We start from the raw sequence: 24,335 nt of genomic DNA on the forward strand, positions 1-24,335 counted from the left end.
TATATATCTATTAGGTGCAGGAGTGGCTGTGTGGTATTGTTTACCAACCACATGGTTCCGGGTTCAGTCCCACTGTGTGGCACCTTGGGCAAGTGTCTTCTACTATAGCCTCGGGCCGACCAATGCCTTGTGAGTGGATTTGGTAGACGGAAACTGAAAGAAGCCCGTCGTATATATGTATATATATATATATGTGTTTGTGCGTCTGTGTTTGTCCCCCTAGCATTGCTTGACAACCGATGCTGGTGTGTTTACGTCCCCGTTACTTAGCGGTTTGGCAAAAGAGACCGATAGAATAAGTACTGGGCTTACAAAAGAATAAGTCCTGGGGTCGAGTTGCTCGATTAAAGTCGGTGGTCCAGCATGGCCACAGTCAAATGACTGAAACAAGTAAAAGAGTAAACGAGAGTAATTAAGGCAGCAAGCTGGCAGAAACGTTAGCACACTGGGTGAAATGCTTAGTGGTATTTGATCTGTCTTTACGTTCTGAGTTCAAATTCTGCCGCTGTCGACTTTGCCTTTCACCCTTTCAGGTTCAATAAATTAAGTAACAGTTACGTACTGGGGTCAATGTAATCGACTTAATCCCTTTGTCTGTCCTTGTTTGTCCCCTCTATGTTTAGCTCCTTGTGGGCAATAAAGAAATAAGAAACCATTATATATCACTTTGCTAACACTTCTAATAAAGCGAGTGTGACTTTTCACAATTGCCCATTCTTGAAAATTCCTCTTAAATTATTTTTTAGCTCTTATTTGTTTCAGTCATTTGGACTACAACCATGCTGGAGCACTACTTTGAAGGATTTAGTCAAACAAATCAATCCCAGTGCTTACTTTTTTCAACTATGGTACTTGTTCTATTGGTCTCTTTGGTCAAACCACTAATTTATACAGAGTCATAAGAAAAAAACACCAGTTGTCAAGCATATATGTATATATATCATCATCATTTACCATCCGTTTTCCATGCTGCCATGTGTTGAATGGTTTGACGCGAGCTGCCCAAAGTCCAGTTGTCTGTTTTGGCATGGTATCTACAACTGGATGCCCTTCCTAATGCCAACCACTTTACTAAGTTTATTGGTTGCATTTTACATGGTATCAGCATGGCTGCACAAGCGCTTTATTCATAGCACTGGCATATTGCTTTACTCTTGGCACTAGCATGAGTGCTTTCATCATGTAATGTCTGTTTTCCATATTGGCATGGGTTGGATAGTTTGACTGGAGTTGACAAGCCAGAGGAATGTGCCAAGTTTCTATAACCAGATACCCTTCCTAATGTCAACCACTAAACAAGGTGTACTGGGTGCTTTTTATGTGACACCACAGAATCACTAAGTAACTTGAAAGCCAAAGGTCCCTCAACTGGGAAATGGAATAGTATTGAAGGAGGTGGCTTTGTGCCAGTTGAGAGGTAAAAAGCATAGAGTAGAGCTAGGAGTATTCCTGTAGAAGAGGAACAAAGACACTCAAGTTGAAGAAAGGAAATGAGTCAGACCATACTTCCAAGGTACATTTGGAGGTGAGTGTAAGTGAAGTGATATAGAGGAATAGGTTGGGTGAGTGGGCAGTGGGGATAGAAAGGAAGTTTCATAAGAATGTGAAGAGAGATGGTTCTTCATGGGATAAAGGTAACTTTAGTAAGTGATAGCGAGAGATATAGGAGTGACTCAGGAAGAGAGAAAGGGTTATGATAGATATGTGAGGGCATTAGGGGTGAATAGCAGATGAGAGAGGTGTTAAAGGATGGAGTGTAGCAGAAGGTAGAAAGGCGGTGAGCTGGCAGAAACATTAGCACACTGGCTTTCTGAGTTCAAATTCTGCCGAGGTCGACTTTGCCTTTCATCCTTTGGGGTCAATGTAATTGACTTAATCCCTTTGTCTGTCCTTGTTTGTCTCCTCTATGTTTAGCCCCTTGTAGGCAATAAAGAAATAAGAAGATAGAAAGCAGTGACCAAAAGTACAGGAAGGCAATGATTAATGAAAACAATGGGCAGGTAATATATATGTGTGTGTGTGTGATGGATTTCTTTCAGTTTCCATATACCAAATTCTCTCACAAGGCTTTGGTCAACTTAGGATTATAGTAGAAGACACTTACCCTAGGTGCTGCAGAGTGGGAATGAATCTAAAACATGGTTGGGAAGCAAGTTTCTTAGTCACACAGCCAAGCCTGCACTTATGCATGGAAAACAGACATTAAATGATGATGTTGATTAAAATATTTCCATCAACTTTCACATTTTTTGTTTTCCTTTTACATCATATCAGAATGTTACAGTTTTAGAACTTACCAAATGCAGTTAACACGTTCTAAAACTATTCCTAATGACTTTTTAAAATTTTATGTTATCAATATTGGAATTTTTTAATTCCTTATTTCTCCTTTTTTTCACAATTTTGATTCATGCTAGCTTTAGTTGAATTTTTTGTTGAAGCAGCTGAACTCAAATGTTCTTCCTCAGGACCATGCTGTGAAGTCAAAGCACAATTCCAGATAATCTTAAGTTGTGCCCCTAGAGCAAGGCACACAACAAATTTTTGTCATTTCAGAATAGCAGGTCTTAATACACTGCAGTGCACTGATGTGTGGTACAAGAGATATCTATGTGTACCTCAGATTTTTTAAATTATGATTTAAGGCTTTACAAAATCTATACTAGAGCATGTTAAAAGACATGTGAACCATAATTTCAGTATTCAAAGTATGACTAATAACACAAGATAATAGTTTTCTATATATTTTTCTCTGAATTTTAAACTTTATAACAGGTTTTTCTTTTACCTTCCATGTGAAGTGCACCAACAATGTTTAAATTTACAGATAAAGTGTGCCAATAATTATTTGGTCTCCATTAAACCACAATGTCAAAAAGAGAATCACAGCTTTTGAATATATAATATGTCTCAAGAGACTTAAGTTTTAATCAAAATTGTTCATTTATTTCAAACTAAGAAGTAAGCCAGTAAACTTTTACTAGTTCAGTCTAGTTTAGTTTTCATCATCTTTTATGATGAGCAATTTAAACATTTTACATTCAGATGCAGTCTACACAATCCTATGTTCTCAATCACTATGATTGCATTTCACTTCATGCAGTATGCTAAGCACTCAATGATTTAATGTACCCAGATATAAAGTATAGTTCAAGGCAATTTACAGCTCATAGTTGTTACCAGTAAGAAAATTGTTTATTTGATGAGAGTCAATCTGAGCTCAACTTCTTTTCATATATTATTGATGTGGAAGTTAATGAATCTGTTGCAATGTCTATTTCAAGATGAGACATGAAAAACAAAAATCCTTGGCACCCCCAACATTCTAATTACTTAGGTTTCCAGCTTTTTTTTTAAACAAACTATGAGTCAAAGAAGGAATCTCTAAACAGTTTTTTTAATCAGCTAGAAACAATAACTAAATCCTACACTATCTGCTATTTTAAAAAGGACACATTGAACAATGAAGTCCTTAATCATCATCATCAATTAACATCTGCCTTCCATGCTGGCATGGGTTGGATGGTTTGACAGGAGCCAGCCAAGTAGAAGACTACTCCAGGCTACTATATGTTTTGACATGGTTTTTACTGCTGGATGCCCGTTCTAACACCAACCATGCTGCAGAGTGGACAATATATACAAAAAAAAACTGAAGATAATCATAACTGGTACATCTTTGATCAATCTGATTGATCAGGGCTTACCTGAAGTTAGACAACAACATTAACACCAATAAGAAATGGAAGAGAAGAAAAAACAAACGAGTTGTATTCAAAAATTTCATTTTTTCATTTTTATTTTAAAAATAACAGGTTTATCCACCATTTCATTGAATATCATCATACAAAATAATATATTACAAATACCTTGATTAGTATTCACCCAACCACACACTCTTATATCATACATTGATGAACTGATTCATTTTTTAAAGTAAAGTGGCCACAGGTTATTATAGTTAAGTGGACTTAATGTTGGGACATAATGCAATACTTGTATTTGGTTTATGAACTCACAACTTAGGCACTAAGACTGCAATGACTTAACAATGGTCACTGCAACTTTTTAATGATTTGAATAATATACTGTTGGGTGAATAAACAAAAGCAGGTATAATTTCCTCCTCCTTTTCCACATTGTGACAGATTTGTAAAGAAATTCTTGTAATAAAAATGATTTCTTAGATAAGCAGAAGACCACAAGTTTATATGAAATACATACAGTCAATTGATTTGAACTTATTATGCACCTGATACTTATTTTATTGTCTTTGTAGGAATGAAAGATAAAGTAGATTCTTGTGGGATTTGAACACGAAATTTAGAAGGACAAAAATCAATATTCTGACATTTCTGCTATTATATAGTAATGATGATAATTATTACCATAATTATTATAACATAATATGGAGAATTGGTATACCATCAGATGAATTGTATAAAATCCCATTTGGATCAGCTTTGTCTTTCATCCTTCATAATAAATATCAGAAAGATACTGTAATTGCGCTGACAAGAAAAAACGTGTTTTGTGCCAATGTTAGAAATCAATAACAATCATTCTAACTTTGGCATGAGATGAGAAATAGGTAAAGGAGAAGGATACAATCAGATTGATGCCAGCATAACACTTGTATTTATTTGACTCCCTCCCAATGGACAAACATGATTTCAGCAGGATTTAAATCAAAATATAACATGACATAACTTTAACTCATTACAATTGCTCTACCAATTCTACCACTCATTTCTAACAAAGACATAAAACCAGAAATTTGTGAGGAGGGAACAGTCAATGGTATCAACTTCAATACTTAACAGGTACTTTATTTGTTGACCACAGAAGGATGAAATGCAAATTCAACCTCAGCAGGATTTGAACTCAAAACAAATACAGCAAAGCATTTTGTTTGATGTTTCTACCAATCTACTGTTCTCTATAGGCTGGAAGATAATATTGGGTTACCCCCAAAATAATGCGGTTTTTTCTGCATGAACTAAAAGTCAGAGGGGAATGGAATAAACTACCTGCATCAACTTGCTATAAAGGCAGGTAGGAATTTTACCTTTTTCTTATTCGTAGTGCAAGTTTTGAAGAGTGCAGTTCGATTTTAACAATTATTTTTCCAAAAGCTATAATTCCATTGACAAAGGAGCATATTCAGCATATTTTGCTTTAAGAGTTCAATAAAGGCAACAACCCAACGGAAAGTGTGAAGAATATTAATGCAGTATATGGGGATTGGACAATAAGAGTAAGCCAGTGTCAACAGTGGTTCCAGAAATTCCGAGCTGGAAACTACAGCCTAGAAGACAAGCCTTATCCTGGAAGATCTGTAGAGCTCAACAAGGATGTCTTGCAAAATGGAACAAAATCCCACCGTAACTGATGAGGAACTAACAGAAAAGCTTCGATTTGGTCATTCAACCAGTCATCAATACCACTGCTAGAAGAAAAACTGACCATCTTTGGTTTCAAGACAAAAGGTGTTCTATCTGGCATTAGCTCAGCCACATACAGCGAGGATGACATTCCAAAGGCTGGAACAGTTTGAATGGGAAATGATGCTCCACCCACCATATTCACCAGACATTGCCCCATCTGATTATCATTTATTCCACCATCTTCAAAATCATTTGGATGGAAAAAATATGAATTCTGTAGATGAGGCCAGTACAGTGCTAGGGGAGTATTTTTCGTCATAGACAAGTGAATACTGAAAGAAGGGTCTTGCAAGTCTACCAGATAGATGGAAGAGCATTGTAGAAGATGAAGGAGAGTATATTTTAGATTAAAAAAGAACTTTGTTTATTTTAATTTTGAAAAATAAAAGAAGTATAAAAAAAGCCACATTATTAATGGGAGGAACCCAATACTTTTGTCAGGGCAAAATCACCATTATTCTGACTCTAGTATTTAACAGGTATTTATTTTAACAAATGGAAATTAAAGTCAACTCCAACAGGATTCTAAGTTGAAAGGTGAGGAGCCATAACTAAATACTGCAAGGCATTTTGTCAAACACTACTTTTTTTTGTTTTGTCCACTCCACTGTTATTTTAATAATATAACATTTTGTGATAATCAAATTCACTTAATTCAAGTTAACTTAACCCTTTTACTGCAAAAATCAGATATATCCACTCAAAATTTCATTATGCTTAAAAACAGAAAGCAGCTTTTTTTTTTTTATATATACCAATCTATCTTTTGTTGAGGAATGTCATGTTCAAAACTATTTTCTTTTCAGATATGTCAACATTATTGAGACAATGTAACTTACAGAAAATACTAACTTTATGTTTTTTTGATAGATATTTAACAATCATTATTGGAATGGCCATGAAATTTATTTTTGCAGTTAAAAGATTAAAAGTTATCCCCTTATGTCTGACAATGATTTATCAAAAATTGAAATAGAAAAATATAAAACTTTTTCACTTAATCAATTAGATTAAATTAAATATTTTTAAAGAAAAATTAAAAATTTCAATGTAATTTTTTACTGAAATTAATGTAAAGTATGTTGTTGAGATACAACACGACTGCTTATGGTAGTAGAGTTAATTAAAGGAGTGTCAACAAAAGTGACAATGCAAGGATCTCCTTCACCACAGGGAGCTGATTCTAGCTCGAACAGCACAACATTATTCACACCAGGTACTAATACTGTCTTGGGCACAAATAATCGGATTTGAGGGCCTTTTGCTGTCCAGTATCTTCCTAAATTAAAGCCATTGATGTACACTTGACCCTGAATAGAAGAAAATGTAAGCAACAATAATGATTCTACATATCTGTATGTATATGCATTATATATATATATATATATACACATTTAAGTTTTTGTTTTGCAACATTCTTGACATGAAATTGTATGTTGAAATAAATATTGTTATACTTGGAGATGGTCATATTTTGCCAATTAAATACACACACTATACGCTTGGTCTTCACTTCAGTTTTATTACTATTATTTTAGTTTCTTTGTCAAAGCTCTTTCGTCACACATCCTGTGACATCTTCAGTGACTCTCTATCCCACATTTGTAAATAGAGTTGGTACAGAAACAATTGTAACAAATCATTAAAGAATTTTCTTTTGTCTTTTTTTTATATATACAGAGAGAGAGAGAGAGAGAGAGAGAGATGGATAGATGGATGGACAGACAGATTGATAGATATGATGGTAATATCCCATACTCCAAGGAAGATAATTCTGCAATTTCTGGCATGGGTTAGACAGTTTGACAGGGACTAGTAAACCGAAGAGCTGTACCAGACTCCAGTCTGATTTGGCTTGTTTTCTAAAGCTAGATGCCTTTCCTATATGCCAACCACTCCAAGAGTGTAGTGGGTGCCTTTTATGAGTCACCGGCAGTGGCCATGACCACAGTTTCACTTGGCTTGACATATCTTCTCAAGTACAGCAAACTGCCAAAGGTCTTGATCACTTGTTATCACTCCTGTGAGACCCAACATCTGAAGATCATACTTCACCGCTTCATCCCATGTCTTTCTGGGTCTACCTCTTCCACAAGTTCCCTCTACAGTTAGATGTTTGCATGTATACATACATACACACAATATCAAATAACAATTATTTAAGCACAAGTCCAGTGACTTAGAAAAAAGAGAGTCAATTACATCAACCCCAATACTTAACTAATATTTTATAGTAACCCTGAAAGGATGTAAAGCAAAACAGATCTCAGAAAGATTTGAAATCAGGACATTAATAGCCACAATAAATACCGCAAAGCATTTTTCTAATGTCCTAACAATTCTGCCAATCCACAAACCAACTAGTAATAATAATAATCCTTTCTAAGATAGGCAGAAGCCCTGAAATTTTGAGGGATGGGGCTAGTCAACTACATTGACCCCAGTACTTGACTGGTACTTATTTTTATCACCTCAAAAAGGATGAAAGGCAAAAATGTGTGTTTATTTGCAAAAAAAAAAAAATGACCATCTCAAAATATAACAATATGTTTCCAAAAAGTTATTCATAAAAAAAAATGAGAGACAGCAGGGGAAAAAGGCAACTGTCAAATATGCTTTATTTAATGTTTCACTTACCTTGGTCCAGTGTTTTAAATCTATATAAGTATCATTTACTTGACTTTTATCATTTGGTAAATTTATGAGACCATGATAGAATGTTGGAATTTTCAAAGATGTTGTATTTGAATTCTCTGTAGCTCTATGGAAGAATGATGAAGTGAAATTTAAAACAAAAAAATTCTTTGTAGCTTTATTTAACTACAGACTATACTCATTTCAACAAGAATATTGTGAAACAGAATATAGACAGACAGACACACCCACACACATACACACCACCACCACCATCACAAATCTGCTTGATATAGGTCTTGGCTTGTCATCCCCTGCTAGCTCTTCCATGTGTAGGTTCCCTCAAAAGGACTTCACTAACAATTTCATCTTTAGATCTCTGTAAGTCTGACTCTAAAATTTTAGATGATGTCTGATACTAGATGAAAGTTTCCATACAATTACTTGTAAACTACAATCCCTCTGACCTGCCAAATGTGACAAACCATAGATTTGTGACTGATGAACATGGTGACCTGTGCAAACAGATGATGATAATATGTATATATATTTTTACACGCACACACATACCTGTATTAAAAGTATATATGGCAGTGGGGGCTAGAGGCTTCATTGAAAAGAAAATGACAACGCTTTTCAAAAGAAGATTTGTTTTTTCTAGCCCCGAGCTGCGTAAACTAATAAGGAGAATACAGGAGGCAGTCGAAAAAGCTAGCTTCTATATATGGCTGAAACGGGAAGACCGAAAATGGCTTGAAAGTCATAAACATGCCGACGGGAAATAACATCATTAGGTGAGACTAGCTGACTGACAGGTGATGGTCGGTTAGAAAAAGCGCAGGCTAAAACTACGCACCTTCACTAGTCAGTTAAGGTGAGACAGTGTCACGTGACAACTTGCTGGGGCTGCCTGCTGGAGCCTATGCGGCAGGTATTTAAAGAGAGAAATTTGACAAGACAGTCAGTCACCGGCTGACACTCGCTGACGATACATCAAAGAGGCCAGGGAACAGAAGAAAGAAGACATGCACCCAACACCAGAGCTGAAGACACCTCCGAAAGTAGGGGGGCCCCGCCACGTCAAAACGGTAGAGGAGTAGGGGCTGAAACTGGACATGGTCCCTCCTGATGATGTCTTGAGCTAACTGGATCCTATAAAGGAGCTGTTGTGGTAGCAGACCACGAAACACGGTTGTAATTCCTCAATGAACCTTCTGTTGGTTAAGATAACAAATAATCCAGTTGTTTAATCAATTGAACCACCTGATTGTGTTTGCATGTAAGTGGTTGAATATTTCACAGACGTGTGTACTCTTACTGTAGTCCTAAGTAGAAATAGCATGACATAAAGTGAAAAGTTTGGCCCTTTAATTTACAAACAGAGTCTATTCCACAAGCTTTTGAGTGCAGTTTTCATCCTTCCTTCCTTCCATCTTTCTCCCCCCCCCACACACACACACAAAGGTGTGCTAAAAAGTTCTTGGCTTTAAGGGTATTGCAAAAGGCCTGGTTAGAAGTCCAACCTTCTGAGTACTTTTACAGGGCTTAGGAAAATTGAAGGACTGCTGCAATAAGTATGTGAATCTGAGAGGGGAATATGTTGAATAAAATAAAAATTAACTTATCCTCTTGTTTTTTTACTTTTACGCCAAGTCAAAAACTTTTCAGCACCCCCACGTATACATTTATACACACACATGGGAAGGATTGAGAAGTGACTTGAAGGACTATTTCTACAAGAGCCCTTCAGTAGAGAATCGCACTGACAATTCACAGCCACTTCATTACAGTGGCTAATTTTAACAAACAAGCTGGTCAACAGCCGAATGGCTACTACAGTATCCAAGGATATGGGTATGATATGAGAAATGAGAAAGGTGATGCAACTGATGTAACAATTTGCAACAGTAAGACAGATTTCATTTTCACCAGCTGATTTTCTATGGCCACATGCCTTGTCTGTTGTCAACCTTTACCTGTTTCCAAGCAAGGTAATATTACCCCATGGCCAGCTATATTTTTACAGAATATCAGAAATGAATGCCATTCATTTATAACAAACATGCAATATCAAGAGAAGGAGACATTAATGTACTAAACATACACAAACTCCCACATGAAAACACATCATCATCATTACTTATTGTCCACTTTTCCATGCTTGCATGGGTTGGACAGAATTTGCTGAGATAATTTTTTTATAGCTGAATACCCCTCTTGTCACCAACACTCACCTGTTTCTAACACGTGTACCGAGATGCAATTAAAAAAACCCGCCTTTTACATAGATATATAAGTGTGAGCAATTCTATGTACTATGCTGGATACATTTTGGTGTTCACCTGGTATGTTGATTTTCTGTTCATTTTTATGTGTCTTGATTATGCATGCACTGACGATTAAAAAATGCATTTTGTGCACTAATTATGAAATCAAGGTTTGCAGCTAAATCTGTTTTTAAAAGGCTTGCTTCGAGAGTTGCATTCCGTCACATTTGGTACACAATGTGTTTATTAAGGTAGTTTTGACTTTAAGAGTATCTCCTAGCATGAGGCATTTATGTATAGTAATGCCCTTAATATAAATAAATATATTTAAAGGGAATAATTAATAAATTTTTCCCTTATGAGGTTTCTCATGTTAACTACTTGATAATTTCTTTTAAAGATTTTATCCAATTTTTAAATTGTGTGTATATATATATATATATATATATATATATATACACACACACACGCACACACATATATATGTATATATGTATCTATACATATATCTATATATGTCTATATATGTATATCTCTTTTATCTCTTTTTCTCTTTCTCTTTTACTTGTTTCAGTCATTTGACTGTGGCCATGCTGGAGCACCGCCTTTAGTCGAGCAACTCGACCCCGGGACTTATTCTTTGTAAGCCCAGTACTTATTCTATCGGTCTCTTTTGCCGAACCACTAAGTTACGGGGACGTAAACACACCAGCATCGGTTGTCAAGCAATGCTAGAGGAACAAACACAGACACACAAACACACACATATATATATACATATATACGACAGGCTTCTTTCAGTTTCCGTCTACCAAATCCACTCACAAGGCATTGGTCGGCCCGGGGCTATAGCAGAAGACACTTGCCCAAGATGCCACGCAGTGGGACTGAACCCGGAACCATGTGGTTGGTTAGCAAGCTACTTACCACACAGCCACTCCTGCGCCTATATATATAAAAATATATATATCTATATATACATATATGTGTGTGTGTGTGTATGTTCTGTTTCAGTTTAACTTTGCACACTGACCTCCCTCATTTATCTATTACTCACTTCTACCTTCATGACTCCCATCTCATTGTTATTTACACCCCTCCTGCCCCCTCTTTCTTCTATCCACCATGTGCTCAGGCTGCATCATCCACTCCACTCCATTCTAACCCCTTCATCCACATAAAGGACTGCACTGGAAACAATTGAGCTTCACCCATCTGTACTATGAATCAGCACCTTCACTCCTGCATCAACTCTATTGCTAACCATCACCTATTCTTAACTATATATAGTATTAAAAGGTTCCCAGAGTAATGTTTAATACAAAAATAACTTATTTAATTAAGTTTTAACATCATCTCCTTCAAAATAGTCATCTTGTCCCAGAGATACTGCCACTTTTGGAATCTGGCCTGGAAGTTGTTTTCCATAAGGGAGTCAAGCACCTTCTGTGATTTCCTCTGGATCTCAACAACAGTGTTAAAACAGCAACCTCTGAGCTGCCTTTTCATCTTGGGAAAGAGATGGAAGTCTGCAGGTGCTAAATCTGGCGAATAGGGTGGGTGCAGAAGCAATACCGTGTTGTTTTTGGCAAGAAACTCGTGTGTGAAGAGAGCCCAGTAACAGGATGCATTGCAATCATGAAGAATCCAATTCTTTATGCTCCACAGGTCTGCTTGCTTTCGCTGAATGTCATCCCTCAAATGCTCCAAAACGTCACAGTAGAACTTGAGTGACGGTCTGACTCTACACAACAAATTCTTAATGCACAATACCACATTTCCAGAGTGACACTCATGGCAGATCTTCAAGATCACTCATCATGTTCCAAGGATGTTCTTCTACTTTTGAAGTACCCATGCCACTTGAAACATTGCATACAACCCATTGCCTCATCACCATAAGCTTGCTGAAGCATGCTCAATGTTTCTGTAGCAGACTTCCCAAGTTTATCAACAAAGTTTCATATTGGTTCTTCTTTCAGCTTTCTGTCCATGACAAAAATTGCAGACTACAGCATACACGTGATCACAAAGTAAACACGGTGATGCCACTCAGCACATAGCTTCATGAAGGTCACTGCTAGCACTCAGTGTGCATGCAACCGTATGCTGCCATCTGATGGTGTGATAAAGAATTAGTTTGGAAACTTTGATACCACCTCATACCTCATTACCCATATTTACAACTCTAGAATGCCCTTCCAACCTTTCTTTCTCTCACTACATTGTCTCACTGCCCCTTTCTTTCATAATCTTTCGTCAATATACAAGCTTTGCATTCATATTCATTAGAGAAAATTTAGTTTTGTTTTAAACAGGACAAATAAAAACAATGACATCTCACTTACTTTTTCAAGAAAGATTCAACAACTGTCTTGTTTGGACTTTGCATGTCATAGAATGGATACATTTCCCAATTGGTAAGGGTTTGGTTATTAAGGGTCAAACTTTTCAAGATTCCCTATAAAAAAGAATTTGAGTTCCATTAAATATTCTGTAACATTATCGTCATTGGCATCATCACCAACAACATCACTAACACCAAGCACCACCAACATCATCATCACCAATCATCATTGTTCTTTTCGCATATATTTTTTCAAGAGTGGAAACAAACTGTCTAGAACATCTTTTCCCTGCATCCAGTAGATATATACATTAGTCCTTCATTTAGTTTTTAAATAAAGAAGTAAAATCAATCAATTCGAGGTTTATTAAGAGAGAGATGCAATATTGACATCATTGAAATCTTGTAGTTATTTATGAGCTAACATAAAGAAACTAAATTATGTATTGAAAAGAATGATGTTAATATATTCAAAAGCAAAATTTCAATACTGAAGTATTTTCAAGGAAGAGTATTGCTATAAAAATCAATTTTGTTTGCAATAGTAATAGCGTTTTTTATTCAGTACAAATCATTGTTTTTTGGGTTTTTTTTACAACACCATTAAGCTTCAAATATCCTTCTGATTTTTTTGTTTTTCTCTTGTGAAACCAAAAGAATATGTGGATCTACTAAGTTTGTATTGTGGAGGCACGTGACTTAGTGGTTAGGCTGTCAGCATCATGATCGTAAGATTGTGGTTTCAATTCCTGGACCGAGTGACGCGTTGTGTTCTTGAGCAAAATACTTCATTTCACGTTGCTCCAGTCCACTCAGCAGGCAAAAATGAGTAACGCTGTGATGGACAGGCGTCCCATCCAGCTGGGGAACACATACGCCATTGAAACTGGGCCCATGAGCCTGGCTAGGCTTTAAAAGTGCGCATTTATTTATTTTAAGTTTGTATTGTTTCTTAACCCTTTGACTGTGAAATTAAATTTCATGGTTACTCCAGTAATGCTGTTAAATATTTACTCAAAAATAAATTTGGTATTTTCTGCTAGTCAATAAACTTGACACATCTCAACAAAAACTAAAAATAGCTTCAATATGACATCCCCCAACAAAAGATAGATTGATATATAAAACTGCTTTCAGCAGTTAATGGTAATGAAGTTTTGAGTGGATATATCTGATTTCTACAGTTAAAAGATTTACTTCTTCAGTCCTTTCATATATATAAAGTTTGATGTTGTAGATTAATTAACCACTGGTTAATTAATATTCAAGTTTAACTCTTCTGTTATCATATTTCTGTGGAAATACATTACTTCTGCATTGGTTAATTTTTAAAATAATTTAGTAAAATACTTTTTGCCATTATTAATCCTTTAGCATTCAGATTTCTTTGTCAAATATATTGCTTATTTATTCACGTTGCTTTGAATTAGTCACACATTATCATGTGGCTTCAAGATTTCAATGGTGTGTTTGTATATTTATAGTATGACATTGTAAGGTAGGTTTGAAACATTGGATCTGGTCAGTTTTAACATAAAACAAGTAGAATAATTGGGCTGAATATGGCTGGATTAACTGCTAAAGGGTTAAGCTGGTAACTGGAATAAATTAACATGAAAATTTAGTTCACTTTGAAACAGTGAGTTTGTGTCATAGAACCAAGGATGATCTCAGATGGACTAGTATCAAAAGGGTTAAAGTGAGCAAAAATAAATGATTTTCTTTTCATGTTCTTTAATTTCAAGATTTTGTGATTTCACTACAATGCCATTTGAAGAAGAAAATTGAAGAAACTTAAAATTGGATCTATATTTGTAATAACCTTATATAATAATTGTTTCTTATTTGTATTTAAGAATATCATGGAAAAGAAATAAAGACAGAAAGAGATAAACTGAAAGAGAAATCACCTTGAGGTTATCGTTAATGGTGTTGCCAAATGTTATATGAGCTTGATTTTCCACAAGAATATTCAAGAAGTCACCAGCTTTACCTGTGATGTTCATCCCATATGTCCACTGCCATTCTAAAATACCCATGAATTCCTGTTGAGAAAAGAAAATTAATTCACTTGACAGTCATATTCTTGTGTATGAGTGTGAGAGAAGACAATATTTAATATCTTTCAGTTTAATGTCAGCACCACTCAAACAGTGGAGTCAGATCTGCATGACTTCAAAATCTGAATGGTGTTGATGATCCTGAAACAGACTTAAGATCAAACACTTGTCAGTCAGTCCAATAGCTGGAGGCCTTGTGTCAGTGAGTGAGGCTGGTGAGACTGTAAAGTTGTCAAGAGAAAGGCCCACAAAACAGTGTACATTCCCTCTTGATGACCCCTAAAATCTACTAGTATCCCAATATGCAGAACTTTTGATTGACACCTTTTGCACAAACAAGCCATTACCAAGTCTCCTTCTCTCTCTTTCTTCTCCCCACACACTCTCATACATACAGGTGGGTGATGTCACAGAAGGATTGGAAGGGGCAGAAAATGATGTTACATCAAGAAGCAGCAAGTTGAAGAGGGCCTCTTTCTTACTGGGTTTGTGGCAAGGTCAAGTTGTGTGCTGGAGCACTTGTAGAGTAGTAGCCCTTTCTGGCATGTGGTTAGTAGAGCTTACATATGGTTACAACTCTGAGGTTTTGCTGGTTTCTTGTGATCCAAGGCTTGGAGGGTTTGTTGCCAATTAAAAATTGAGGTATGAGTAACTTTATTTCACACCTTACAACAACAGGTGATTACCAGTTGTGAAGATACATCCAAGAGTTTTTTTTTTTGTTTGCCTTCTTCAAATTTTTGTTCTCCTTGTTTTCATGCTCCTGCTTTTCTAACCACTGACATGTGATGGCTACAAAAATCAGAATCAGCAGCAATATGTTGAAACTATTTCTTGGAGAAGGCAATGTGGTGGCCTAGATGAAAAAGTAAAACTCATGGCCAAACTGCAGGGTATAGAACATGTGGCTAGCCTTATGCCACTGTATTCAGGAGGCACTGCACTGAATCTCTACTTAAAAATGGACAATTACGAAACAGAATAGAAGAGCAGTGATCTTTAGATTAGGGAGGGGCATGTGGAGGAGGGATGAGTGACTGGAAGGGAGAGTGAGTGACATCATGGAGGGACCAGAAGGAGCAGGAAATAACATCATGTCAAGAAGCAGCAGGTTGAAGATGGCTTCTTTCTGCAGAGTGGGTCAAGTTGTGTGCTGGGAGTGGTCATAGAGTAGTATCCTTTCTGGCATGTGGTTAAGAGAGCTTACACATGGTTACAACTGTGAGGTCTTGCTGGTTTCCCATGATCTGATACTTGGAGGGATTGTTACTGATTGCAACTCGAGGTAAGAGCAACTTTATTTCATGCCTTTTAACAAGTACATAAACTTTATAGACATAAAGAAGAAGAAAAAATGAAAATATTTTACTCAAAGAAACTCTTGAATGTTTCTAAAGTGTTCTCACCTGATTCACAGAAACATATGCTCTATCCCTTACATCAAGACCTATCAAAGTCTCCTGATACACTGAAGATTGAAGCTGGTGTCTGTATAATGTGAACCCATAATACTGCAAATATAACATTTATAACAATAAACACAATGGTTCTATAAGTACAATATTTATACAAATATCTTATTCTTATACAAGAATGTTGTTGATAGTAACTTTGAAGTTTCAGCCAGTTAAGCTATTGTCAGACTGGCCAAAATTTCAAAGTCCCAGAGAACAACATTATTGTATAAGGAAAAGTATAGAGTAACCCATCAGATTGATGAGAAATTGTTTTTCTTATAACTGAACTTGAAAACAAATATTAATATAATATTTATACAAATATTTATATACAGGATGAGTCAAAAGTAGTGCCCAGTTTCTGGGAAATCATGCCTTTCTTTGTTGCCTTGCAGGTTATTACTGACAGCTTTGAAAGTTATTAAATCTGGATCATGTATCACATTGTTAATTAATACTCTTTGACACCCCAACCTATAAAACAAGAATTAAGAGTCAAAAGAATCTCTTAACTGGGAAGTCGTACATATCAACCTTTAAACAGGGTTTGAGTGCTACTTTTAACTCACCCTGTATGTGTATACACACACACACACACATATAAATTAACAAATATGAGTTGTTTCCTTATACATTCCACCCCCCACCTCACCACTTCTCTGTCACCTGGGAGCAGAGTAGTCACATACTACATCCCCCAGTTTTCTCAGTTACTTCCTTTCCCCACTTCAAACCGCTTCCATTTCCCATTATCTTGCCCAGTACACTCTATAAAGTGGTTGGCATTAGGAAGGGTATCCAGTATAGAACCATGCCAAAGCAGACCAGAGTCTGGTGCAACTCTCCAGCTTGCCAGCTCTGGTCAATCTGTCCAACCCATGCCAACATGGAAAATGGACATTGATGATGATGGATGATGCTGATGATGATTTTATACACACACACACACATACACACACACACACACACACACACACACACACACACATATATATATATATATATATATATATATATATATAAGTCTGAAACTTATTCTATTAGACTCTTTTGCCAAACCACTAGGTTACAGTGTCATAAATAAACCAACATTGGTTGTCAAGCAGTAAGTGGACAGACACAAACACAAAGATGCACATATGTACACATATATACTATGAGCTTCTTTTGGTTTCCATCTATGAAATCTACTCACAAAGCATTGATTGGCCCAGGGCTATAGTAGAAGATACTGCCCAAGGGATTACACAGAATTCCTAGATTTCCTCAAATGCCCAGGAGGATCTTTGGAGGTAGTAGAAAGTTTCATTACCAACCTGGCTGAAACCTGCTCTGGCTCTGAGTATAAATGTCTTGTTTGCATAAGTTTTGAATTAAAATCTTCCACCAAACCTTAGTCACAATTTATGTTCCTAACACTAGCTGAATGATAACTAAGTTATTTTACTAAATTCTTTGTTACATTTAAAGTAATTGAAAGAAACACAGAGCATCTCAAAATAAATACAGTAACAAATGAGTTAATTCCAGTAGGGATTGAATTCAAAATTTAGAAATATGAGTCTAAAAATTCTTCAATTTTTGCCAGCTTTACTTGAAAACAAATGTGATTAGAAATAATGAAACAAAGAAGTTTAAAAAATTATTAAACTATACCAGTTTAACATCTTCCATAGCAACAGTATATTTAGTTAGGATTGGTCCCTTTGGCATCAGGTATGATAGAAGGTCTAAAACAGAGGCTCCCTGGAAAATAAAGAATAATTAAGACAATTTATTATTGAAAAAGTAGTTCTCTTCTCTTCTTTTTTTTAAAATTCTTTTACTTGTTTCAGTCATTTGATTGCAGCCATGCTGGAGCACTACCTTGAATGGTGTTAGTTGAACAAATCGACCCCAGGACTAATTTTTTAAGCCTAGTATTTATTGTATCAGTCTCTCTTGCTGAACTGCAGTGGTGGGGGGACAAGCACAGATACACACACATATATATATACATGACAAGCTTCTTTCAGTCTCCATCTACCAAATCAACTCACAAGGCTTTGGTTGGCCAAGACTATAGTAGAAGACACTTGCCCAAGCTGCCACACAGGGAGACTGAACCCAGAACCATGTGGTTGGGAAGCAAGCTTCTTACCATGCAGCTACACTATACATCATGGACATGGACTCTCCCATCATTAGACGATGTATGAAGGTTCTGCAATTTCTTGAACAACCACACTGATCTATTTACAGAGATCAAGTGTTAGTGCTCACATAAGCTCACTCTCTCCATCAAATTGTCATTACTTGTACAGGTGCACAATGTGCCACAAGTCAGATGACAAAATGATTGCAGAGCAATGTGAAATGATGTGTTTTGCTGAACAATACAACACAATGCCCATTCTGGGATCGAAACCACGATCTCACAATCATGAATGCAACACCCTAATCACTAAGCCAAGTGACTTCACAGACACATATCATCAACAACATTTAATGTCCATTTCCATGCTGGAATTGGTTGAATGATAATATAGATATAAATAGATATTTATTATAGACTAGCTACACTCCATGTGGATTTTTAAGCTAGCTCCTATGGAGGGCTAATTGGGCCTGTGGCCCAAAACCAAAGAGAGCTAAATAGCATGATCATAATACATCTGATCAAACCCAGTGATGTTTGATCTGAAGTTAAGGACAGATGAGAATTAATTCTGTAATGCAATTATTCTCTTGTTTCAGTCCCAGTTCAATTCCAACTACTGGCTAATTTGTCCCCAAATGGTACTCAAATACCGGAGGCATAGCAAAATGCTCTATTATTAAAGCTGCAAAGACATCACAAAAAATTGCTACTCAGAGTTTCATGTTCCTGTTCTAGATTACAACTGCCCAATGAACAGGAACATGAAACTGAGTAGCAATTTTTTGTGATATTTTTTGATATTCTTGCAGCTTTAATAATGATATATATATGGCAAATGAAAGACGAAAGATGGAATATACAAGAATTTGAGCTACCAGGTGTAAACCATTCGTCTTATTATCCAATATAAATATATGTACATACACACACACGCAAATGTTTTTTTTTATTAAAATTAATTCTTTCAGTAAACTAAGATAGTCTAATTCTAAAAATTAGTAAAAAAAAATTAAATAAACTTACCTTCTGAAGAAATAGTTTGCCATAGTTTGCTTTAGGTGTTGAAGGTGGAACAGCCTTCTTTTCTACAGGAAAATACTTGAGATAAAACAGAATGACTTAGTATATGATTTCAATGGGGAATGTGACAGTAATTATATATTCTAAGGAAACAAAACAGAAATAATCCAGTAAGCCGTAGATGACTATTTAAAATACTCAGGTGTTTCCTAATACATTAGTTTATTATTTGCATATGGATTTGTTTTAACAATATTGTTGTTGATGTCATAGGAATTTATAAACTTTGTGAAAGGTGTGGGTTTGTGCTTCACAGGCAGCCTTTGATTTGTGGTGAGAATATTCAGCCATCACCAGTTGTTGCGATTCACTGGAACGTTGCCCACATGATCAGCTAGTCTAACCAATCACAACTTCACCTGGAAAGCATATTACCCATGTGATCAACAGAAACTGGCCAATCACGACTTCAAGTGGAATAGGCTGTTTTCTTAATCCTTTAGTCAGAGAGAGAAGAGTACTGTTCATGATCCTTGATTTTTTTCATGTCCACTGAGGCTGATAGCAAGAAAGGAGGAAGTTATTTTCAAATTGGAGGCTTGTCTGAATGCCTGCAACAGAGTAGATTTGGATAATGGCACTGAATGTGCCACCACCACAAGTCAGATCTGTTGTGGTGTAGTGGCCTAAGTGCCTCATTGACCCTGAGAATTGTTCCAGCAAAGTGCAAGTTCCTGGATGGGCCTTCCATGTTGGACATGTCAAAGGATAGAAGCCAGACTAACATAGACCACCTCTTCCCAAAGTTAAAAATGAGTATGTGTAGGGCCAATACTCCTACCAAGAAAAAAACAGTTACAGAATTGTTGATGACAATTCAAACCAACAAGACTTGGAAAAAGAAGTCTTTCTCTCAAGGAAACTACTTCTAAGGATTCCTCCGAACATTTGATGAAGTTTATTTTATGTATATTCTTAGTGTTTATTGTACCTGCATATGTCACACCAAGTCTACTTTCTCTATTAACCTTCCCATGATAACACTGCACCGTGTATGTGTCCATAGCTTGCATTCGGTACACCATAGAGATCTACCAACACCTTTTCTACTTATCAAGCAGAGCCATCTCTATAAAGAGATTAGTGATTTGTCTGTTTCCCTACTTACTAAGACTTTGGTCTTTGCTAAATTAATTCTAAGACCCTTTGATTCCAGACTGTGCTTCAACACCTGAAATTTCCTTTGATGATGAATTCAGGTAGTGATTCAGCCATAAGAACAAGGTTGCCAGCATAGAAGAGCTCCCAAGGGCAGCTAGTCTTAAGTTCCTCTGTTATGGCCTAGAGGACTATGGTAAATAAGAGGGGGCTCTTATTGGTTCACACAGGATCATTTTGTAACTGTTTAAGCTTATTTTTTAACTACAACTGATATGACAGATACAGACTCAAAATACAACTTCATTTCAAATAAGCTCTTTCAGTAAATCAGAATCCTGCTCTAAAGTTATTATTCTTTCACTATGTAAGAAGTTAATCCTTCAATTGGTTCATTTTCTTCAAATCACTTTATTAACTAGTTATAAGCTTTGTGGTTTTAGTAGCATTGCTTGTTAAGAAACTGATGTTAATAGCATTTCCTCAAGTGACAATGAAGACAATGAATTGGAATAGAATTCTAAAAATTGAGGTTGAAAATAAAATATGTTAAGTTGGAAAATCAAGTACTCACTTTGGAAATGACATTTTTGATCTTGAAATACTTAGGAGTGAGATCACCAGCTTCAGTTAAAGGAGCATCATAATCATAACTAGTTGGCACTGCTTTGTAAGGAGGATTGTTGGCTCCTGATAATGGAGGGAAAATAATGATTTATTTTGACTTGTAAAGGAAGGACTTAGTTTTCTGTTCTTATTAATTTTTTTACTTAGAAAAAAATAATTTCTTTTCCAAATTAGTACAAAGGGGTCAGAGAAGTACCCATTGCCTATGAAGATCCTTACAGACTCTACAGACATACAAGCAAGGGGGAAACTGGAAATGACTAATTAGGTTAATGTGTACTAACTACTATGTTACATATCTACAACTAGAATGCTTTTGAACATGACTGAATAATACAGCATGGATTATGAACAGTTAGCAAGAGTTGATAAAAATGGCAACATAGTCACTAGGTTTTTCATAACAGTCAGCAGCATGGGATTGTGGGATTGCTGAAGTAGATAATGAAAGAGTTCATCTACAAATCAAGTCCATTTTCAATATAAAAGCAGAATTTTTTCAGAAGACAATAATAATAAAATCTTATTTTATCTAGACACAAGTCACTTTTATGGTAGTAGCTGTAATTAACTGAATTCACTGATATAAATTTTAATGATAAAGAAAGAAGGAATACAAGACAAGGTTGACACTGGTGGAATTTGAACTCAAAGATGTGAAACTTCAAATACTGGGAAATATAGAGATCACTCAGATGAACTATCGATTAAATGCACCATAACTGCTTCAATACATCACACACTACATCAAATTACACACACACACACACATGCATATATATATATATATATATATATGCCGGCACTAGTCGCCATATATATATATGTGTCTGGCACTAGTCGCCATGATAGATCGTTAGCTACTACACACATTTTTTTCTCTCCTTGTTTTTTCTGTGTCCCTTTCTGTAGAAGAGCGTAGGCCTGAAACGTAAAAGACTTTTTCTATTCCTGAGCGTTATACAAATACATCTGTTTGTTTTGTACACCACCTGTCTCCGTCTTTTGTTTTTTTCGTAAACTCTCCCTATATATATATATATATATATATATATATATATAAAGTACTGTTCCATTATAGAAAGATCAACAAAAAAAGTACTCCATTAGGTGAGAGACAAACATTATTTGTTTAAAGGACACAATACATGTCTCCAAGTGCTACTAATAGTTTCATATGCTTAGAAATATCTCAAACGTATGTATATATATATATACATATATATATATATATTATATATATATATATACTTGCATACATACATGCATATATAAACACACTATATCCATTCATGAATATGTACGTACATACATGTATGTGTGTGTGTGTGCATGCGTGCATGCATGCATGTGTGTGTATATAGCTTAATGGTGTTGTGTGCCGATATGTTCAAAAGGTGTTGAAAACAAAACCAATTCAAATTCATCTAACTAAATCTAGCTTATTATGTTCCATCCATAAAGCGAGAATTTTTACTCTACAAACCATCAATTTCATCAAAAGATGTAGGACAATCACACAAAATTACCTGCAGATCATTATGCATGCCAGGATCTACATCTTAATAAAAATGCCTGCTGGATTAATCTGTTAGCATTCAGATTACTCTGTGATATGTAAGGCTTATTTATTCACATATTATTTTGTAGCTTCAGGATTTCAATGATGTGATTGTTTATTTTGAGAATGACATAATAGGTATAGGTGTGAGGGGCCAGACCAGGCTGGTTTGAACATAAAATAGGTAGAATATTTGGGCTTGGTGTGGCTGGTTGAAATGCGAAAGGTTTAAAGAGCTATGTGAGCTTATAGGCTTCTTCTTGCTTTACAAAATGAAAAGCCTTTTTAATAGCATTTACTTACCATAAAAACCCATGTAATTTAATCTTACTCTCTTTTTACTCTTTTACTTGTTTCAGTCATTTGACTGTGGCCATGCTGGAGCACCGCCTTTTAGTCGAGCAAATCGACCCCAGGACTTATTCTTTGTAAACCTAGTACTTATTCTATCAGTCTCTTTTTGCTGAACCGCTAAGTTACGGGGATGTAAACACACCAGCATCGGTTGTCAAGCGATGTTGGTGGGGGGACAAACACAAACATATACACACACATACATATATATATATACATATATATGACAGGCTTGTTTCAGTTTCCGTCTACCAAATCCACTCACAAGGCTTTGGTCGGCCTGAGGCTATAATAGAAGACACTTACCCAAGGTGCCACACAGTTGGACTGAACCTGGAACCATGTGGTTGGTAAGCAAGCTACTTACCACACAGTCACTCCTACGCCTAATTTATGCACTTTTTTTCACAAAAATAAAAATAAACTTTAGTGGGAGCATAAATTACATGAGTCTCATACAGTTACATATACATACAAACACACACAATCTCATACACACACAAACACACCTAAACACACAGTCCCATACAGTTACACACACACAAACACACACACACAATCAGCATCATATTTTTCATTGGTTTATTTTTATTATTCAAACGCTAACATCGAGGGGGGAGGAGGGTATACAGAGAATGACATGCAGGATATGGCTAAAGCAGACTGCCACAGTCAGTCTCATAAGGGAGGGGAAGGAGGGTATACCAAGCTAGTAAAACGGACTGACATGTGTCAGTCTCACAAAACCAATTTTATTTATATAGACAACACAAACACTTTGTAATTTAATAGTTTTTAATGTGATACCTGTTAAACAGAAATTATTTTTATTAGTCAGAAGTAAGTGAAATTATGCTCAATACAACTAAATTGAAAACCTTTTTTTCCCTGGCCATATCAGCAATTCTGAAAACTTTTGGGTGCAAATTTTACATGAGTAGAAGCATTTTTTAACAACTTTTATCCTGAAAATCACCTTTGTAAATTACACAGCTGTGCAATTTACATGGATTTTTATGGTAAGTTTGTACACAAATGGCAAATTCGTATTTTCAAACATAGAGAGAGAGAGCATGTGTTGTTTTCTAATTGCACTAAAGCTGAATACGACATACCTCAGTCAAGATTGCACTACTTCAATTGTTATAGCCACTCCTTTTCTCAAGTTGTTATAACCCACTAAATTGGTAAAGAATAGAGCTAAAACTATATATTTTTTTAATAAAAATATATATATATATATTACAACAAAAAATGTTCTCT

At 35.8% G+C, this 24,335-nt stretch overlaps 1 protein-coding gene across 1 annotated transcript in view; it reads right to left on the reverse strand.

The window, feature by feature from the left end:
- Positions 1-5,975: 5,975 nt before the first annotated feature.
- The window catches only part of LOC115211652 (beta-galactosidase), a 103,633-nt gene continuing 85,273 nt past the window's right edge, over positions 5,976-24,335 (reverse strand). Inside the window, exons 10-17 of the mRNA XM_029780290.2 lie at positions 21,105-21,220; positions 19,376-19,450; positions 17,869-17,958; positions 16,162-16,266; positions 14,606-14,740; positions 12,697-12,809; positions 8,085-8,208; positions 5,976-6,757 (exon numbers count right to left, since the gene is read on the reverse strand). Of these exons, the coding sequence (XP_029636150.1) occupies positions 6,515-6,757; positions 8,085-8,208; positions 12,697-12,809; positions 14,606-14,740; positions 16,162-16,266; positions 17,869-17,958; positions 19,376-19,450; positions 21,105-21,220 (1,001 nt within the window). The 3' untranslated portion in view covers positions 5,976-6,514. The remainder of the gene's footprint in view (positions 6,758-8,084; positions 8,209-12,696; positions 12,810-14,605; positions 14,741-16,161; positions 16,267-17,868; positions 17,959-19,375; positions 19,451-21,104; positions 21,221-24,335) is intronic.

The sequence above is a fragment of the Octopus sinensis genome, linkage group LG1, assembly GCF_006345805.1.
Source record: "Octopus sinensis linkage group LG1, ASM634580v1, whole genome shotgun sequence".
Lineage (NCBI taxonomy): Eukaryota > Metazoa > Mollusca > Cephalopoda > Octopoda > Octopodidae > Octopus > Octopus sinensis.